The sequence below is a fragment of the Ahaetulla prasina genome, chromosome 11, assembly GCF_028640845.1.
Source record: "Ahaetulla prasina isolate Xishuangbanna chromosome 11, ASM2864084v1, whole genome shotgun sequence".
In the NCBI taxonomy this organism is placed as follows: Eukaryota; Metazoa; Chordata; class Lepidosauria; order Squamata; family Colubridae; genus Ahaetulla; species Ahaetulla prasina.
Window position 1 is genome coordinate 5,065,079 of NC_080549.1, and position 21,834 is coordinate 5,086,912.

The 21,834-nt window shown below is 43.4% G+C and overlaps 1 protein-coding gene across 1 annotated transcript; it reads left to right on the top strand.

Annotated features, from left to right (window-relative positions):
* Window positions 1-460: 460 nt before the first annotated feature.
* VMA21 (vacuolar ATPase assembly factor VMA21) lies at window positions 461-6,667 on the top strand. The gene is made up of 3 exons (XM_058197149.1): window positions 461-617; window positions 2,673-2,782; window positions 4,321-6,667. The coding sequence occupies exons 1-3, from the start codon at window positions 565-567 to the stop codon at window positions 4,461-4,463; spliced, it is 306 nt and encodes a 101-aa protein (XP_058053132.1). The 5' UTR covers window positions 461-564; the 3' UTR covers window positions 4,464-6,667.
* The last annotated feature ends 15,167 nt before the right edge of the window (window positions 6,668-21,834 follow it).

The following is a 21,834-nucleotide window of genomic DNA, read 5'->3' on the forward strand; positions in this document are numbered from 1 at the left end:
CTGGGAGTTGAAGTCCTCCAGGCTTAAAGTTGCCAAGATTGGAGACCCCTGATTTATACTGATTTATTTATACGGCCAGTCCCTGGGAAATTAGGTGGCATATAAACTTAATTTTATTATAACACTGAAATGATCATGATGGTATTCAGCAAAACAGGAGCTTGCCGCTTCCAATCACACCTTTAGACTCCAAGCCCCATAATTCCCAGCCTGGCTGGGAACTCTGGAAGCTGGAATTCCACTCTTCACCATGACACCAAGTTTTGGGGGGGTGGGGGGGAGAAGAGAAGCATTGGAGACGCTCTGGCGCTCCGTCTCTATGCCGAAGATAAATATATCCCTTGGCAGCCTCTCTAGGAATATCCAATGCCGGGGAGACTCTCCTTCTCTCTCTCTCTCTCTCTCTCTCTCTCTCTCTTTTTTCACGCGCCACTTTCTGGTCACGTGACGAGCGACGAGACGAGAGGCCGGCTAGAGGGCGTGGTCAGCTGACCGGAAGGGGTTTCCTTCGCGTCCTCCAAGAGGGCTGGAGAAAGGACGGGAAGGAGGAGACGCCGTTCGGCCATGGAGCGCTACGAGAAAGCGGCGCTCAACGCGCTTTCGCCCCCCGAGGCTCGGTGAGGATGGGGAGCCGGCCCTGGGGGAGCCGCTCTTGGGGTTGGGGGAGTCTTCAGCCCGGGGGTGGGAGTGGGAGGTGGGTGGAAGGAGGAATTAATTTGAGTCCCTCTTTCAAAATGGAGGGTCTCCCCCCGCCCCCCCCCGCATATCTGGGGCTTCTTCCTCATAGGGAAAGGAGGGTTAGGTCGCTTGGAAGGACGAGTGGAAAATGAGCAATTAATCCCAAACAATTTAGGTTATGGTATTCTGAATATTTTCTATATATTTTCTATTACGTGGTATTTTCTAAGTAATTTGTATGAATGTATGTATATCTTATCCATATCTATCTATCTGTCTCTCTTTATATCTATCTATCTATCTATCTATCTACACATACATACATCTCTCTCTCTCTCTGTCTCTCTCTGTCTCTCTCTCTCTCTCTCTCTCTCTCTCTCTCTCTCTCTCTCTCTCTCTCTCTCTCTCTCTCTCTCTCTCTCTATATATATATATATATATATATATATATATATATATATATATATATAGGTCTTTGGTTGTTCGGGTTTTCTCCCGTGTAAAATTGGAAGTGTCTTGGCGGCGTTTCGATGAAGTCTCATTCGTCATCTTCAGGCTTCAGCTTCGTGCTTCTGGGAGTAGAAGCACGAAGCTGAAGCCTGAAGATGACGAATGAGACTTCATCGAAACGTCGCCAAGACACTTCCAATTTTACACGGGAGAAAACCCAAATAACCAAAGACCCTACATATATATATATATATATACATATACATACATACATATCTATCTATCTATCTATCTATCTATCTATCTATCTATCTATCTATTTATATCTACACATGTTTTGCAGGTTTTGGTATGTTCGGGTTTTTCCCCGTGTAAGGTTGAAAGTAAATTTAGGTAATCTTTCGATGAGGTCTCAGTCATCATCTTCAGGCTGGAGTTTTGGGCTTTGTTCTTATGCGAGCAAACTATCTACACATATACATACATATATCTCTATCTATCTATTTACACATATACATACATACCTCTCTCTCTCTCTCTCTATCTTATCTATCTACACATATACATACATATCTATATCTATCTATCTATCTATCTATCTGTCTATCTATCTATCTACTATTATAATATGCAGCCACATATGTAACACATGGATACATACAAACTGAACAAGGAGAGATTCAACCTGGAAATAAGGAGAAATTTTCTGACAGTGAGAGCAATCAACTGATGGAACAGAAGTTGCCTTCAGAAGTTGTGGGAGCTTCATCCCTGGAAGCTTTCAAGAAGAGACTGGACTGCCATCTGTCAGAAATCGTGTAGGGTCTCCTGCTTGGGTGGGAGGGGGGTTGGACTAGATGACCTATAGGGTCCCTTCCAACTATGTTGATCTGTAAAAAAAAAATATCTGTATTGCATATGGTAAAGCGGGGTTGAATGGAGCAGGAAATGTCTGTTTTTTTCTTAAAAGAAAAAAGATGATAAGAGGTATAATACACTATATTAAATATTAATATTACAGGATATGTTCAGTTTGTTTTTAATGACATGCATTTGTAGAAATCAGAACTGGGAGGCAGTATATAAAGTTTGTGTAAAAAGACCTGCAAATTGTTTGTGTTCAGAAATGATGAGCCAAGGTCAGCTTCTGAGGTTTCTGGATGAATCTGGAGTTTTCCAGCTCCAATCTTCTTATACTGCTTTATTTTTTGAGATCTAACACTGGATCTTTCAAATCATATCAAAATAGTTTCTAAGCAGAAGACAGCGAGTGTGGATCAGTTTTCACTGACACTGGTTCCTGTAGGTTTTAAAATTCAAGATTGGCTGTGTCAGTTTTTTTTTTTTTAGGTTTGCCTAACTTAGTGAAGCAAGTATCTTAATTGGAAATAATGCAATTAGATACGTAGACATCTCAAAACCCAGCATTGATTGTAATTTGCTCTGCAAAAAAACAATTGCCTTAAAACTTTTTAAACTATAGTAGATATGTCATCTGCATATATTTGCACATTCTTTTTCTTTATTCTGACTTTTTTTTATAGAAGTGAAGTTTCATTAGCCTCAACTTTAAGGACAATGCTGTTCTTCACAGCTTTAATGATTATGTTACCGATTGGATTGTATTTCTCAACAAAGGCGTATATATTTGAAGGTAATTGTCTTTTTTTTTTTTTTGTACTACAATTTTTTTAAACTGCATCCAGCAGTGTTTGTCAACCTTGGCAACTTGAAGATGTGTGGACTTCATACTGGCTGAGGAATTCTGAGAGTTGAAATCTACGCATATTTAAAGTTGCCAAGGCTGAGAAACATTTCATTGTGGTCTCTTAATAAGATAAAGATAATATAAGATAAATAACATAAAGAATGTATACCTTATTACACGGTGTTAAGCAGCTGTTCTTTTTTGAATGATAATTTGAAATAATTTCGGGGAGCATTAGACAGTGGTGATATGTAAAATTTGTTACTACCAGTTCTGTGGGCGTGGCTTGGTGGGGGAGGGGGTAATGTGACTGGGTGGACGTGGCCAACTTATTTTTTTAACTTTTAAAAGCATTTTTTCTTCAACCTCTTTGGCTGAAGAGGTTGTAGAAAAAATGCTTTTAAAAGCATTTTTTCTTCAACCTCTTTGGCTGAAGAGGTTGTAGAAAAAATGCTTTTAAAAGCCTCTGATGATCCCAGCTGAGCCGTGCAATCATCAGAAGCCTTTTTTTTTCCTTTTAAAAACATTTTTTCGGCCCAGAAAAAATGCTTTTAAAAGTAAAAAAAAAGACTTCCTGGTTGGCTCCGTTGGCAATGGAGGTGATCTTTTTGGTCATCAACCTCTGGATCGTGTTGGACTGCTAAGACAGCGACAATCAGCTGTCCAGCGGTTCGGAACTCCCCCTCTTCGGGAGAAGAAGAGGAGGTGAGCAAAAGAAGCAGAGGTAGAGCTTCCCTAGAGCTCCTGGGAGATACCAGGGGGCTCGAAGGGTTAAGCCCCCTCAGAACTTCAAAGTGCTCCAGATCTGAGGCTTTTCTTCCTGCTTCGGCAGACCTAATTGCCGTGACCAACTGCCGGGACCAATTTTAACTTAAAGAAGAAAATACCGGACTGAACAGAAACAGGAGAGCTCTAATTATAAAAGCAAGTAATTAATCAATTCCCTGTTATTTTTTTTTTAAGTTTTGGATTTGACTTTAAAGCGAAAATGGCGGTTGTTCTTTAATGAGCTACGCAGTTGAAAACGAAAGTGTTACAATTCTCACTGTCTGCTGTTTATTGCTGAAGGCCAGCTGGAGATTTTGGGAGGGAGTGGTGGTCGAGCAGCCCTGATTGAGTATAATTTGAGTATAGGATTGATTGTTGGATAAGTGATTGTATTGTACACTGGTCAAATTGTGGGAATTATTATGGAAAATAAAAATTATGCCCCCCCCCCAAAAAAAGTAAAAAAACCCAAAAACCTGATGATCGCACGGCTCAACTGGGCATTGTGGGGGGGGCAGGGATTTTTGCTACCGGTTCTCCGAACCACCCGCCGCCATCGCTACTGGATCAAACCTGGAGCATTTTACCCTTGATCCTTTACATAGGTCACAATCTTCGATTAACAAAACATGGAAGAGTATGTGTTCTTTATTAATCTGTTTGTACACACCATGTAAGTTTTCATAGTTTTTTGTCTTTTCGTCGTTGTTTTCCAGGTACCTTTGGAATGTCCAACAGAGACAGCTACTTTTATGCTGCAATTGTTGCTGTGGTTGCTGTTCACATCGTCCTTGCTCTTTTTGTGTACGTAGCGTGGAATGAAGGCTCCCGGCAATGGCGGGAGGGCAAGCAGGACTAAGAGGATGAATGGCTGCCCGACAAACAAAGATTTGTAGGTGTGGTGCAAGCCTCAAAGACTTCCCAAAGTCCCTGCTTGAATTGGATAAGATTGGTGGGACGGAAACATTTCCTCTTGTTTGTATGAATCCGTGGTTTTAGGAGTCCCAAAATTTAGCACAGCTGGGAAAACCAGTAAGAGGTGCAATTGAGTACCTTTCAGAAAATGTTGATAAATTTTCTAGACAAAAAACGTGGACTCCCTGCACTGTAAGTAGATAGTAGAGAATGCTTTCAGTAGACTTGGTAATATCAAGGTAATGGTTGAGCTTCCAGGATCAGTGAAATGGATTGGATTCTTACATCTTTGGGAGGGAAATCGGTTTTGGGATTCAATTTGACATTGAAACGGTTGGCCTTAACATCTAAGAAACGCAGGTGTTTTTGGAACTGGTGTTCATTTTGTTTGATGACAGAACAGTGATGCCAAATTGAACCGGACTATCACTCTATGTGATAGCTTTTCATGTAAGATGTCCCCCCTGAGAATTAAGATACTGAGTTTTGTCAAATGCCATGATTGTGAATTCAGTTTTCACTACCAAGGAGTGAATTCCTTTAAGGAGGAGATTTTCTTGTTTAATGGACCAAGATGTGAATCAATTTATAATCCAGGAGTCTTACAAATGTTATTTGGCCATCCAAAAATGTCTCCATGTTGAAATTTTAAAAGTTTTGTTTTGTTGTTCTTTGGGTTGATCAATTGCTACTTTCTCTTGGCAACCTATTAATTTGCTGCCTTACCTACAAAGAAATGACCCCCACTGCAGTAACATCATTCCTCTTTTATTGCTGCTGAAAATCATGGATATCACGTGTTGGAATGATTTTGAAATTGGAATTCGGCCTGAATGTCCCATTGCCAACTTTTGGTGGTGAGGGGAGGAAATTCTCTCCTAATATGTTGTACGTCGTTTGTTGTGAAATAACGAAAATTCTCATCCCTTCCCCTTTTCATTGGTGAGATGGTTGGATATGCAGCCGGTGCTGCTGCAAAATAATAATAATAATAATAATTTTTGTATAGTGTTTTCTTCACAAGTAATGTGTGGTTCCCACAAATTGGCCTAATGAACATTTCACAAATGTTGATCGGGAGTCATGCTTGCTTCAAAATTGAATTATTTCCCCTAAATCTTGATTACATTGGATTTCTAGATTTCTTCATGTTGTTTTTAACCAATGATTTTTGGTAAAAAAAAAAAAGAGAGAGAGAGAAAGAGATCAGATCAAACACTGGAAATATTTCAGATCTGAATGCAGTGCTGATTTTCAAGTCAAAGATTTGCATTTTGTCAGAGAAAGCTTCCAAGTTGTGTAGCTGCTGCTTGCGTTGCGCTGCAATGATCTCGCGGCCCTTTTAAATTCCACATTTTTCTACTACACTGCTGTTCTTATTTTGTCCTCTCTGATAGATTAAATTTATATTATGCATAGCAAATGCTGCATTTACAGTCCAAATGCAGTCGTACAGATTCCCGGCTGAGCGCAAAGAATTGAAATGGCTGTAAGAGTAGTTTTTGGATGATCCCTTGATAGCCAATGAGTCGTAAATATTGTACCATCAGCATTTCTCCCGACGTTGGATCGCTTCCTTATAAATTGGCTGGTCTGGGTGTATATTATGGGATGTATCTGTGGTATATGCCTGCACTGAACTCTAACCAAGGATATGATTGGGCTTCCCATGTTGCACTAAGCGATTGGTTTTTAACCCAGCACTTTGTGTGAGACTCACTCATTAAGGTATGGAAACTGTGATTTCTGATTTCAGGTTTTGTGCAAACCCAGTTATTTATACAATAAATTGTGTAAATCATGTGTGATGTGACCCCCCCCAGTCTGCATTTTCTTCAGAGGGGAGAACTAACTCCCAGCAGAGTCATGGAACGTACAGTCTTCAGCCTGTTATCCTGTAGATCAGCTGTCTCCAAAATTGGCACTTTTAAGACTTTTGTAGATTTCAACTTCCAGAATTTTCCCAGCTGACTGGGGAATTCTGGGAGTTGAAGTCCACAAGTCTTAAAGTTTGGGTACCCCTGCTGTAGATATGAGTGTTTGGGACTATGGGGCGTGGTAGTTGGGAAATGGAGGAAATTGCAACCCTGACAAACACCTGGAATCAATTCTTGAAAAATTTCCAGCATAAATATGCTTTCATTTAGACTCTTGTTTAGTTCCTGTTTCTGGTGCTCTCTGAGCTTGCTTGTTTTCTTGCAGACGTTTCATGACCCAACTAGGTAACCTCATCAGTGCTTAGAGGGGTGTGCAGAGAGGAGGAGAAAGAGGAGGAGGACTGTGTGATCCTTGATGCTTTCTGAATTTGGTTGTTTTCTTGCAGACTTTTCATGACTCAGTCTAGTTAACTGATGATGATGTTACCTAGTTTGAGTCATGAAACGTCTGTAAGAAAACAAACCATGGTCAGAGAGCACCATGGACCCCCTCAATGAAAATGCTTCTTCTGGCCCCTAGAGGTCACTGTTGAGCTTCGACATAGTGGGATAATCCGTGTGAATAAGCGTGCTTTTTTTGGACAGCTCTTCCTTAAGAATAAGACGCCTGTCACTGAAATTTAAAAGCAAAAAGTCAACACCATTACTTTACCTCATTGCCATGGGCCTACACAGCTTAATTTTTCAGTGTCTCGATCTCATTCTTGTCCCTAGCTGGGCCTGGAAAAGCCAAACAGTGTCTTAGCTGTAGTTAACGTAGCTTTAACTGACGTAGAGGTTGATTTTTGGACGGGAAAACTACAGGGAATTCTGGGGCAGCGTTCTTTTGCACCCTCTCCGCAGTGTCCTAGGGTCACGTGATTTATGCAATTTATGACCTGCTTTGCCATAAATCGGGGAACACCCCCCCCACCCCCACAATTGGATAGAACGGGTTTGCTTCATGACCGCACTATTTATTTAAGAACCGTAGCTGTTGTTTCTGCGCCCCCCCGAGCCGGGCCTCCTGCCAGAAAGTGACTTGGAAAGTGAGGGGGAAGGGCCATCAGGACTTACCTCTGGAGCACCGGCTCCTCTGGCTCAGCTCCAGGAGCCAGAGGCAGGCCAGGTGGAGGAGGTAACGAGGCCTCCGTCCCCTGACTCTCCCCCCCCCCAGGCCACACCTCCAGACCCGGCTGATGGAAACCAGGCCTGGTTAGATCCCAGGTTTCGGAGATATGAGAGGCGGCTACAACAAAGGAAGGGGTGGGGCAGGCCTAGAGAGTGCTGAGTCACAGAGCCACACCCCACAGAGTATAAAAGCAGCCCTGGCTGCTCTTCTGTTCTGTGACGAGCAAAAATTGAGCTGAACTATTTGACTCGTGGAGAATTGAGCTGAACATTCGGCCTGGATTGCTGACTTCCTGGTTGTCTGGCAACCCCAAGATAAGGGAGACTTTGGCAGGCAGCTGCAGATTCCCTGCCAGGACTGCTAACAGCCGTGAACTCAATTACTGGCTCGTTTAGCCAGCTCGCGTGGCTGAGGCCGGGAGGGGACAGAACAGTAGCCTTCACTTTAATGTCTAAAATTGGGTACGGTCATAGAGTGACCTACATAGCTAGCACAACCTTAACGACCCACGATTCTGAGCTCAGCTACAGTCGTAAATTGAGGATTTTTTTATACCCCTGTGAGCCACCTTGAGTCGCCGTGTGCAAATAGGCAGCAGTATAAGTTTTCTAATAAAGAATCAATTCAAAAAAATTGGCCATATTGTATTCTGAATCCGTGCCAAAGCCAATAAACTTTCCCTCGATGTGTCCATAAAGCTTAAGAGTTGAGCTTAATTCAAAGAATTTTTTAATTTCGTTTTAGGATCATAGTCCAATCCTGCCCCTCCCTGCTTCTTATCCCTCTCTCATCTTAAAACACTACTTACTTTTCCTTTACAAAGAAAAGAGAATGTCTAACATTACTAGTAGTAGCCAAACTGAGAAACAGTTGGGATTCCATTTTTTTTTAAATAATATTTTTTTATTTTTTAACAAACAAAAAAAACACACCAAGATATAACAAACACTAACATAAAACATATACTCCTTCTCTACGTCAGCTTCGTTTCGGTATTCCTCTATTATTTACATTTTCCCCCCATCTCGTTTCCTTTAATTATACTTCTCTTTTTTGGTCCCATTATCCCTTAGTTCTGTATATATTCCATCCTACCTATCATTATAACAATTCATTTTCTTTCATGCACTACCCTTTCTTGTATGTGCCTATGTGACCCTTTCCCCTTTTTCGTCATTTACCATTTCTAATTTCTATCCAATTATACAATTTATTCCATACTATATAATATTCCGTATCTTCCTTTTCTTTTATCTCCTTTGTTAATTTTATCCATCTCAGCCCAGTCCGGGATTTTCCTTATCACTTCCACCTCCGATGGTATATTCTCATTTTTCCAGTTCTGTGCAAAAAGATATTCTTGCGGCTGTTATTATGTGTAAGATTAGATACCTTATTTCTTTACTAAATTTCCTATTGAGTATTCCCATCAAAAAAGGATTCCATCAGGGTTGAAATCTAATTTCTTTTGCTACCGGTCCTGTGGGCGTGGCCTGGTGGGCGTGGCCTGGTGTGTGTGTGACAGGGTGGGTGTGGCCAACTTGTAAAATGTGGTGAAACTTGCTTAGCAACCAAAATTTGGGGCACAACTGTGGTCATAAGCTTTCTTTCTTTCTTTCTTTCTTTCTTTCTTTCTTTCTTTCTTTCTTTCTTTCTTTCTTTCTTTCTCTCTCTCTCTCTCTCTCTCTCTCTCTCTCTCTCTCTCTCTCTCTCTCTCTCTCTCTCTTGTCTCTCTCTCTCTCCCTTCCTCTTTCCTTCTCTTTCTGTCTGTCTCTCACTCTCACACACGCAAACACACACACACACAACCTGGTCTAAACAGAGCCCTTCCCGGGGAGTTTTCCTGCCGGGACACTCTTGGCAGCAGCAACAGTGGCAGCGGTGGCAGCAGCAGAGCTTGCCTGGGCTCCCCCCCAATCCCAGAACTGCGCTGCACCAGGGAGTTTTCCTGTGCGGTCACGGTGCCAATGGTGGCGGCAGCGGCAGAGCACACCCTGCCCTTCAGGGATCCGAAGGTGGGTGGCCTGGCCCAGAAGCGTCGCGTTCTCCATCATGGGCTGGAGGCGGGGGTGGGGGGGGAAGTTAAGTGGGCAGCAGTCAGCCAAAGGCTCCGCAGAAGCCAAGCGCAAAAGCCGAGCGCTCCACGCCCAAAAGGCAAACGAGCCCCCCCGAGACTGAGCACAGTGGGTCTCCCTCCCCCACCCCACTGCCAGCATTGGCTTATCTTATAGATCCTCTCCCTGCAGCCCTGCCATGCTTTCTTCGGTTTCTGCCTTCCACGTGGCCTTCCGCTTGCCTGCCTTCGCTCATGGCTGTGGGCCGCAGATTGGTTGGGGGGTGTGGCCAGCTAGAGATTGCTACCGGTTCTCCGAACCGGCCCCAATCTCTACAACCTACTCGGCCGATCCGGGCCGATCCGGTAGCATTTCACCCCTGGATTCCATGTTTTTAAACAGAAGGAACCGAAGTTCCACCTCCTGCCCCGGTGATGCCACATCGGCCGTCTCTCAGCCATGCTTGGAGGGGTCGAGTAATTGTACGTTTGTCTGGTCAAAGATGCTAGGGGTGAGGCGGGGAGGGAGAGAAGTGACAGAAAAAGAGCAGTCATTTCCCAGCACGATATTGTATAAAACAATAATTTTTGTAAACAGGTTGGAGGATGCTGGGAACGGAGTGGCTGCAATATAATAATTATTGCGTGCGTTATGCCATCTCCGGCTTTGTGCCTGTTTGCTTGTAAACGAAAAGACAAACAAGCTAACGGAATCATAAAGGGAAGGTGCTTTTTGTTTTCCTAAAGAGGATCAAGAATTAAAAAGCTGCATAATTTTGGTTACATGGGAAAGGGGGGCCAAATCCACCACCTTTGGAAGAAATTGACGTGACTCAACTTTGTTTAAGGGAACGCAAACCTCGATAAAAAGATTAGAAAAGCTTTGTGGCCTCAGCAGGCCTTCATCTTGTCTGCCAGCATTTATTTCTCTCTCTCTCCCCCCCCCCCCCAATTTTAGAGCGTTCAGGAAAAGAGACTTGAATTGTTCTTAGCTTCTGGCTACAAGTGAAGAAAGCCAGTTTGATCTCTTGCAGAGAAATAAACTGTCCAGCCTGCTTTTTTTTCTTTTCTCTCCCTTCATTCAAGCCAGTTATTCAAGTGCCTCCGGTTGCAAAACAAACAAAGAAGCAGAAGGCAGGTATGCTAATAATAATAATAATAATAATAATAATAATAATAATAATAATAATAATAATAATAATAATAATAATAATAATAATAATAATAATAATAATAATAATAATAATAAAGCAGTTAAAATTCAAATTGTGTTGCAAAACCAACCTTGACTAAAACCAGGGCTGTTAGTTCCTGTTTGTAGAAACTGGCCGTTGAGTGCTTTCCCAATTCTTATGGGTTACTAGCAGGTGACCGGCTTGGCTTTACAGATGAACAGAGTTGGAAGGGACCTTGTAGGTCATCTAATCCACCACCACCCCTGCTCTGCCCAAGCAGGAGACCCTACACCATTTCTGACAAATGGCAGTTCCGTTTCTTCTTGAAAGCTTCCAGTGATGAAGCTCCCACAGCTGCTGAGTTTTGTCCCTTAGATTTTGAAGCCACGATGTTTTTCTTCTTCTGCCTGGACCTCGTTTGCCTTCAATCTTTCCTTGGAGGATTAAGTGAAGGATGCCATGTTTTTCCAAGCGTCGCATCCCATGTCCAAAATATTCTAACTTTTTTGCTTTTTTTATGGTTTGGATGATTTCCCTTGGCTTTCCCAGGTGGCTTATCCCGTCCTCCTTTCTGATTTTGTCAACCCAGCTTATACCTGACAGCCACTTCTAAATTTCAATGCTTCTGTGGCTTTCTGTCAAGAGACCCGACTCTCCACTCCGCAGAGCAGGATAGAAAAGATGTAACATCTGACCAGCATCTGATTTTTTTTCAATCTCAGGCTTATTTCGTGATTGCGGAAGACGTCAGACGGTAGCGGGTTCCAAATCTGCCCTTTTCCCAAAAGATGATCTCAATGCATTGTTAAACTGTTAGGTTTTTCTCCCTGCATAATGACTTCCATCCAAGCACCTTCTGAGTCAGTACAGAATAATGTAGGATGAGAAATGGGGGTTCTTTGTCAGCTTCTGTCGCCTGAAGAGTCGCAGGGCCATTTTGAAAAAGGCAAGGTCACCATAATCCCATACAAAAAAATAACTACCCTCCCCACTCCTCAAAAAAAAAACACACCAATTTTCCGATTATTTTCAAGGACGGTGCTCCAAGGACGAGAGAAGTTGCTCAACGCAGTGGTGATCAGAAAAAGGAAATTTGTCCTGTTTTTCTACTATGCTTAAGAGGTCTAAATTGGTCTTTTTTTCCCCTCTCTCTGTAAATGCAGCCCCAGACAGTTGGCTTGAATCAAAAGCAATTCAGGTTCTGAATGGCAACACAGAATAAAAGCCAAAGACAATCTCAAGGTTTATAGTTTGTTGAATGAGGAGGAGGAGGAGGAGGAGGAGAAAAAAAAAACAGCAGAAAATGTTTCGAAAAGTAGGGGAAAAAGAAAAGAAAGCTCTATTGAGATTAGCTGAGCTTTGTTTGGAAATGAAATAATTTTAATTGAGAGGCACGAACCCAGATCAACTGGTTTCTGCTTGAGCTGCATCTCTATATCAATAATAATAATAAAAAAGCAATAGAGCAGGGTTTTATATTACTGTCGTGTAAAAGATAATACATTTTGAAAGCCTGTTTTGCAAAACCTTATACAGCAAAGCTTTTTGAGTTACATAACGTACTTCAATTTCAACATTTGGATTTACATTGTACAAAATCACGTTGTGTAGTCTGTCCCATCCTATCGCATTTTTTTGCACCCAAAAATACAGATTTCTCTCCAGCCAGAACGAACAATTTGCGGCGCATCTTTAACCTGAGCAGGAAAAATGTATAGTGAGTTCCTTTCCTGATCACCTGGAATCACCAACCTAGCATTTTGAAAGCACGTAAAAAATGCAAGTAGAAAAAATAGGGACCACCTTTGGCGGGAAGGTAACAGCATTCCGTGCGCCTTTGGCGTTTAATCGTGCCGGCCACATGACCGTGGAGACGTCTTCGGACAGCACTGGCTCTTCGGCGTTGAAACGGAGATGAGCACCTTCCCCTAGAGTCAGGAACGACTAGCACATATGTGTGCGGGGAACCTTTACCTTAGACTGACCAGGAGATGGCAGCAAAGAGCTGGAGAAAAATCAAAAACTTTGCTGCCATCTGTTGGTCGTCTGGCTTTCTGCAACCCAGAACTTGTAGCTTTAAAACCAGTGCATTCTGCTAGCACCTAAAGTGTCTTTTACATGCCAAAAACCTGGCAGACGAGTGCTATTCTCTTAATGTAGCCATGCTCAGTGGCTTTTGACAGATTAGCAGAGTTGGAAGGGACCTTGTAGGTCATCTAGTCCACACCCCCTTGCCCAAGCAAGAGACCCTACACCATTTCTGACAGATGCCAGTCCAGTTTCTTCTTGAAAGCCTCCAGTGATGAAGCTCCCCCAACTTCCAAAGGCAACTTCTGTTCCATGGGTTGATTGTTCTCATTGTCAGAAAATTTCTCCTTATTTCCAGGTTGAATCTCTCCTTGATCAGTTTCCCTCCATCATTCCTTTTCTGGCCTTCAGGTGCCTTGGAAAATAGGTTGAAACCCCCTCCCCTCCTCTCTGTGGCAGCTCCTCAAATATTGGAAGATGGCTATCCTGTCTCCCGTGGTCCTTCTCTTCACCGGACTAGCCATGCCCAGTTCCTGCAACCCTTCATATGTTTTAGCCTCCAATCCCCTCATCATCCTGGTTGCTTTTTTCTGCACTCTTTCTAGAGTCTCAACCTCTTTTTTTATAGTGTGGTGACCAAAACTGGATGCAGTACTCTAGGTGTGGTCTTACTAAGGCTTTACGGAGCAGTTTTAGTACCTCCCTTGATCTTGATTGTATCCCTCTGTTAATGCAGCTTAGGATGGCATTGGCTTTTTGGGCTGCTGCCGCCGCACACTTTTTAGGAGCCACACATCCCACTCCTTATTCTCTGGAAGATACCAATTTCCTGGTTTCTCTCGTCTCAATCAGTTAGGTGTGTGCTCACCTATAACGGCTTGCCGTTACGGTCACATGCTTTAGTAACCAGGAAATGTTTGTTAAAAGTTTTGTGGTTTCGGATTTGTAGAGTCAGCTGCCTGACCTGTTTGTTTCCTCTGCTTTCGTTCACCTGTCACCAGGGGGTAGCTGGCAGTAGCATCTCAGAATAAGGAAGCCCGTGCCATCTTAAACATTGACAATGCCAGAGACCCTTCGGGGAGCTCTTCAGTATTATTTTCTTTCATAAATTGACGGAGGAAATAATGTTGCCCTTCCGCAAATAATCTTGTGTTTCCTAAAGCGCGATCATTAACGTGAGGCTATAAGGCAAGAAAAACCAAAAGGACACATATAGACTTTGGGGGAACCTGGCTTAATAGCAGTAACTCTTGAGAGGGATCTTGGAGTCTTAGTGGACAACCAATTAAATATGAGCCAACAGTGTGCAGCGGCAGGCAAAAAAAGCCAATGCAATCCTAAATTGCATTAACAGAGGGATACAATCAAGATCAAGGGAGGTCCTAATACCACTCTTTAAAGCCTTAGTAAGGCCACACCTAGAATACTGCATCCAGTTTTGGTCACCACACTATAAAAAAAGATGTTGAGACTCTAGAAAGAGTGCAGAGAAGAGCAACCAGGATGATTAGGGGACTGGAGGATAAAACATACGATGAACATTTGCAGAAACTGGGCATAGTTAGTCTATGAGAAGGACCAGGGGAGACATGATAGCACTGTTCCAATATTTGAGGGGCTGCCACAGAGAGGAGGGGGTCAAACTGTTTTCCAAAGCATCTTAAGGCCAGACAAGGAATAATGGAAACTGAACAAGGAGAGATTCAACCTGGAAATAAGGAGAAATTTTCTGACAGGGAGAGCAATCAACCCATGGAAGAGAAGTTGCCTTCGGAAGTTATGGGAGCTTCATCCCTGGAGGCTTTCAAGAAGAGACTGGCCATCTGTCAGAAATAGCGTAGGGTCTCCTGCTTGAGCAATGGGTTGGACTAGATGACCCACAAGGTCCCTTCCAACTCTGTTATTCTATTCCACTATGATCCCATGTTGTACATTAATAATTGTTTTCTTTAGCCATACAAGGAATGGAAGCCCAGTAGGCCAAAAAACGCCGAAATGAATCCAACGGTAGCTTCGTCGGGAGTGCATTTTAAAGATGCAACATGAATGCACGGTTAACCCAAAGTGGAGTTTGCCCCAAATCGTGTGTGGGCCTTAAAAACCTCTGAATCATAGCGCTGATGAGGCAGATTTGATTTAACGGTTTATGTCTGTGTCAGGCCTTTTGGGATGTATATGTCTGCCTGTGAAGCGTGTCTTGGTAAACAGACATTTGGCTCTGATCAGCAAACCTGACACCATATTTATTGCAATGGCCTTGGCTTTCTTTCCACCAGTGCCATCCCTTATGTACAGTAAACAGGGAAAGTGCTGTCTTGTCTCCCCCCTGAAATCAACACCAAGAGTTTTGCCATTCGTTTTGGGAAAGAACTCCGATCGCAGAAGAAAAAGGAAGAAAGTTTCCATGCACAGAAGCAGGTAACAGGTGAAGTCCTTCCTCCCACCTGTCGTTTTCCCTCTTTGGAGACTGCAGAATGTCACACAACACATCACAGCATACATATAAGGCCAGCCCTCTGGAGTAACAATTTATTTGTCCCGCGCTAACGTCCTTGAAGAACTTCTCAAATGAAGAGGAATCGTTAAAAGAAACTGGGAGGGTACCTCCAGTTATACGGAACAATATTTAACCTCTACTGGTTTGTCCTCTTCTTTTTTTCCCCCACAACAAAACTTTCCCAAGGTGCCTTAAGAAGAAGAAATTTAGAATAAATAGAATCAATCAATCAATATTGAAAGAACAAATCAACTCCCCAAATTCTATCCTAAAGCATGCTGGCTGGGGAATTCTGGGAGTTGAAATCCATTTTAGTACATGCTGAATGAGGAATTCTGGGAATTGAAATCCCACCCATCTTAAAGCAGGGAATTCTGGGAGTTAAGATCCACAGCATCTTAAAACATGCTGGCTGGGGGATTCTGGGAGTTGAAATCCAACTATTTTAAAATATGCCAAATGAGGAATTCTAGGAATCGAAATCCACCCATCTTAAAGCATGCCACTAGGGGATTCTGGGAATTGAAGTCTTGAAGCTTGAGAAACATCGGTCTAGATAATTGGTGGTTTAGCATGTGAGACTAATCGAGACTTCCCTTCAAGTCGTAACCGTGATTTATTCGGAGATAGCGTGCCAATCATGTATGCGATAACAGTTTTGGCTTTCGCATGTGTGAAAAGAGCCTCTTTATGGCATGGCCTTTAAGACTAGCCGGTGTCTTGTATGCTTGCAGAAGGCAGCTGGGCAAACCTGCCACCTCTATTTGAACTACCCTTAGCTGCCTCTACCTCCTCCTCCTCCTCCTCTTGATTGAAAGAGGGAGGAAAATAAAGGTCACACGTAAAGAGGCAATTTCAGTAATTAAAAGCAAACCACTTTCCTTCCCGAGCGGCAAAAAACTAGGCCAAGTTGCTTTTCGTGGAGGGAAAGAATATAAAGCATAGCCAGTGACGGGCAGCGAAAGCGGGCAGCGAGCGCCTCCTCGAATGGCACAGCAGCAGGCTTTCCTGAAAAGAGTTGCTATTGTGTCGCCTTGCAGCCTCCCTTCTCCCCATTGTGTCCTGTTGTGTTCAAGGAAACTGCCTGCCCCCTGGCCTTTCAGCCTCCGTGGCTGATGCCGGGTGGCCCGAGATGGGCTTGGGCATCACTTTGGATGCAGGGTGGGGTGCCCCCCCCCACAAGTGATTGGGGCTTGCTGGCCAAAGAAATTGGGGCAGTGACATAACTCCAGGAGGAACCGCAAGGGCAGGAGAGGCAAATTCTGTTGGAACAATCCTAGATGTGATTTCAAAACCGCGAATTTATCCCGCTCTTGGCTTATAACAATAATAATAACAGAGTTGGAAGGGACCTTGGAGGTCTTCTAGTCCAACCCCCTGCCCAAGCAGGAAACCCTACACCATTCCAGACAAATGGTTATCCAACATTTTCTTAAAAATTTCCAGTGTTGGAGCATTCAGAACTTCTGCAGGCAAGTTGTTCCACTGATTAATTGTTCTAATTGTCAGGAAATTTCTCCTTCGTTCTAGGTTGCTTCTCTCCTTGATGAGTTTCCACCCATTGCTTCTTGTTCTACCCTCAGGTGCTTTGGAGAATAGCTTGACTCCCTCTTTGTGGTAACCCCTGAGATATTGGAAGGCTGCTATCATGTAACCCCTAGTCCTTCTTTTCATTAAAGTAGACATACCCAGTCCTCTTTGTTGTTCTTCTCTGCACTCTTTCTAGAGTCTCAACATCTTTTTTACATCGTGGCGACCAAAACTGGATGCAGTATTCCAAGTGTGGCCTTACCAAGGCCTTATAAAGCGATATTAACATTTCACGTGTTCTTGATTCTATCCCTCTGTTTATGCAGCCCAGAACTGTGTTGGCTTTTTTGGCAGCTGCTGCACAAGGCTTGATCCGGAATTACCAGGGAAAACCTTACCCCTAACCACGTGCCATCATGCCCTCCAGCTTATCCTCTGTCTCTTGTCTCATGTTCCTGGTGTTGAACTCGACCAGTCTTACCACCGCCCTGAAAAAAAGTGACCTACAGCCGTTTTTTGCACATGACGACTGTTGCGACACCCCCGTGCTGGTGTGATCTAAATTGCCCACCGACTCGCACTTATGATGGTCGCAGTATCCCGGGGGTCATATATATGATCACGTTTTGCCAGGCAAAAAGTCAGCTGGGAAGCCAGGTTTGCTTAACAGGCTTCTTAACAAACACCTCGATTTCAACTTAACCACCGAGGCAAGGAAGGCCGTAAAATGGAGCAAATGTCTCACTTAAACGGCAGAAATTTGGGGCTCAAAATTGTGGTCATAGGTTGAGCGCTACCTGTATTTAATATCCCTTCAGTCCAGCAAGGTGAGCTTCAAAACAAAACAAAAAACCAAAAACCCTGGAATTTTTTTTTTTATTTGAATTTATATCCCGCCCTTCTCCGAAGACTCAGGGCGGCTTACATTGTGTAAGGCAATAGTCTCATCCTATTTGTATATTATATACAAAGTCAACTTTTATTGCCCCCAACAATCTGGGTCCTCATTTTACCTACCTTATAAAGGATGGAAGGCTGAGTCAACCTTGGGCCTGGTGGGACTTGAACCTGCAGTAATTGCAAGCAGCTGCTGTTAATAAAGACTGTCTTAGCAGTCTGAGCCACCAGAGGCCCTAGGTTTCATTGTGTCTTGCTTGCAAAAAAAAAAAAAAAAGGTATGTTGCATAGGGAGCGAAAACCCAAGACAAAAGGAATCCTCTGAGGGGCCCAGCAAATTTTCCACCCGTATTATTTCACGGTGACTCAGAGACGGGCGGGGAGCCCTTCACTCAACCCTACATTTTTGGGTAAAGGCTCTACATTTTGGGACGAACTATTTTGGCCTCTGGCTGCAAGCTGTCAACTTGCCATCTTCTCCCGGCTTCTAAATTTGGGCTTGTGAGATTTTTTTTTTGCCTTTTGAGAAATGTTTGGGATCCAGAACACATTTTTTATAGAGCTTCACAGATACCGACGCTCTTCGACGTTAAGCGAGGAGGAGGAAGAGGAGGAAGAAGAAAACCAGAGTCATTGGGAGTTGCACAGTACCGGCCTTTACCGTGTTTCCCCCAAAATAAGACTCTGTCTTATATTTTTTTTTAACCCCGAAATAAGTGCTTGGCCTTATTTTTGGGGAGGGTTTATTATTTTGGGGCGCCTGGAGCAAGATGGGGCTCCTCTTGCCGTCTTACCTGATTCCCAGCTCTGTCTCCCTAACCCTAACCAGAGAAAATGGCGGGGACCGGCTGCACATGCGTTTAAATATTTTCAGGAAGGGTTTATTTTTGAGGGGAGGCGTATTTTAGCGTCTGCGCAAAAAAGCCCAATTAGGCTTATTATCGGCAATGTCTTATTTTTGGGGAAACGGGGTAAATTCTTCGTGGCATTATTCGTAGTGGAAGCACAGACTTCCAAAGTCTTCCTGCAACTGGGAGGTTGAAAATTTTAAAAAAAAGAAGGAAGAAGAATTTGGCTGCTGTGACCCTACCTACTTCCTATTCACCTAGCATTTTGGAGCAAAAGCGTCCTGCTATTCGGGAAGAAAGCGAAAGGCAAGAGAAAGTGGAATGGCTTTGGTTTAATAGCTCTGGCTTCAGTGGGATGCGGGAAAACATTTGTTTATAACAAGCAATTCTGGCCGGTGTTTCTTTTGGCCAATGTCCAGTGATTCATCTGTTTGCCTTGAAGACCTGCCCTATTTTAGACTGATTGCCAGTCTGTTGGTAGCATTTAGATCCCACCTGTTCTCCAGCAACTCAGAACGGCTTATCTGGGCATCTCCTTTCATTTTCTCCCCATAACAACAACTACCCCTGCGAGGTAGTCCAACAACTTTACCCCTTCAGCACCTTGACTCTTAGAGCAGGATGTAGCCCTTAGGGCCCTTTACCTTCCTGGCATCCCCTGACTTTTTTAAAAGAGCTTTTGTAGATGTAGCTAACGGACAGATAGACAGAGAAAGAGACAGACAGACAGATGATAGATAGATAGATAGATAGATAGATAGATAGATAGATAGATAGATAGATAATGATTGATAGTAGATAGATAGATAGATGTTAGAAATTTGACAAGACAGACAAAATAAGAAGATTGATGATGGATAGTTACTGATAGATAGATGATAGAGATAGATGAGATAGATAGATAGATAGATAGATAGATAGATAGATAGATAGATAGATAGTAGAGAAATAGATGATAGAAAATAGACAAGACAGACAAAATAGATCGATGATAGATAGTTACAGATAGATGGATAGATATGATAGATAGATAAATAGATAGATGATAGAAAATAGACAAGACAAAATAGAAGATTGATGATAGATAGATACAGACAGACAGACAGATAGATAGATAGATAGATAGATAGATAGATAGATAGATAAATAGATAATAGAAAATAGACAAGACAGAAAAAATAGAAGATCGATGATAGTTACAGATGGATGGATAGACAGATAGATAAATAGATAACACAAGAGATACACATGAAGATGCACAAGCTGTCATTTACTGACAAAGCTTTATTTTAGTTTCTCAGTTAGGAATTTTTTAAAAATGGGTAAGCAGCTGCAGAAAAATCCATCTGATGTCAGTAGAGATCTATGGGGAAATTCCTTCCAGGTACATAAATGCCCAGCGTCTTTTTATTTCCCCCCCCCAAACCTGACTTCTGACGTCCCAAGGAGCATGAAACAACAAGGCCCATCTAAAGATAGATGGAGAAGTCTGTGATTGATGGCCCGTTTTGAAGAAAACTGCTAGATCAAGAGAAAACCCCTTGCAATTTTACGGTTGACAGTAATCGAGCTGACTTGCAGTGAAATCATTTATAAGGAAGAAGCTAATGTTCCTTAAAACAACACGGGGGAAACTGCTTAAACGAGAAACATATGTAAGAGAGGGGGGGCGGGGGAATGGCCATTCAGCAGCCGGTAACATTTTTTGGTTCTTTTTCCCTTTGTATTTCGGTTGAAATAACCTCTCGTTTCCCCCATCTCTGCTTGCAAGCTAATTTCTATTCTCTATTAAGTTTTCCTGAATATGCAGTGTGCTTTTCCAACTTTTACAACCGACGCTACTCTTTTGATTCGTGTTCTTGGCAGGGCTGCCTTCAAGCCGTCCAATTCGTGAGGTCAGGTCCTTTGATGCCAGCCAAACAGAAGCAGCTGGCTGAAGCCGTTGCAAGAGATTGCATCCCAAAAGCAAATTGTTCCCCATTGAAACTTTGCCCCAAATCAATCCGGACCAGATTTGGATGGCTTCAGCCAAAAGTTCTAAATCGGGGGTTTCCAACTTTGGCAACTGAATTCCATGCTGGCTGGGAAATACTGAAGAGTTGAAGTCTGCAGGTCTAGGGAATGCTGGGAGTTGAGAGAGAGGGAGAGGGCGGGAGGGAGGGAGGGAGAGAAAGGGATGGAGAGAGGAAGAGGGATGGGGAGAAAAAAGGGAGGGAGATGAAGAGGGAGGGGGGGAGGGAGGGAGGGAAGAAGGAGGGAAGGAGGGAGAGGGAGAAGTGGAAAGGAAGAGGGAGGAGGAGAAGGAGAAGGACAGAGGGAGAGGAAGAGAGAGGGAGGGAGGAAGAAAAAGGGAGAAGGGGGAAAGAAGAGAGTGAAGGAGGGAGGAGGGAGAGTGGAATAGGGAGGGTAGGATAGGGCGGGAGGGAGGGAGAGGAAGAGAGAGGGAGGGAGAGAAGGAGAAGGACAGGGAGGGAGAGGCAGAGAGGGAGGAAGAGAGGGGGAGAAGGAGGGAGGGAGAGGGAGGGAGGAAGAGGAAGAGAGAGGGAGGGAGGGACCGCTTCAAGGTTTTGGTGACCACCTTTAAAGCGCTCCATGGCATAGGGCCGGGTTATTTACGGGACCGCCTACTGCTACCAAATACCTCTCACCGACCTGTGCGCTCTCATAGAGAGGGTCTCCTCAGGGTGCCGTCAGCGAGGCAATGTCGTCTGGCGACGCCCAGGGGAAGGGCCTTCTCTGTGGGGGCTCCCACCCTCTGGAACGAACTACCCCCCCGGACTTCGTCAGCTTGCGGACCTTCGGACCTTCCGCCGCGGGCTTAAAACACACTTATTTAATTGCGCAGGACTGAGCTAGATTTTAAATTTATGGGTTTTAAATTGGGTTTTATTTCTATATTTTTAATTTTTGGGCTTTTAGAATAAGTTTTTTAACTGTTTTTATATTGTATTTATGTGTTTATGTGTTTTTAAGTGCCTGTAAACCGCCCTGAGTCCTTCGGGAGATAGGGCGGTATATAAATACGATCAAATAAATAAATAAGAAATAAATAAGAAAAAGGGAGGGAGAAAGGGAGTGAAAGAAGAGAGCGAAGAAGGGAGGGAGGAAGAAAAGGAAGGAGAGAGGAGAGAGAGGGGGAGGGAGAAAATAAAAGAGAAGCGAGGATGTTGGCTGTGATGAAAGAACAGAATGAGAAGGATTGTGAGCGAAGAGGAGATGCAAAAGACTTTTTATGGGGG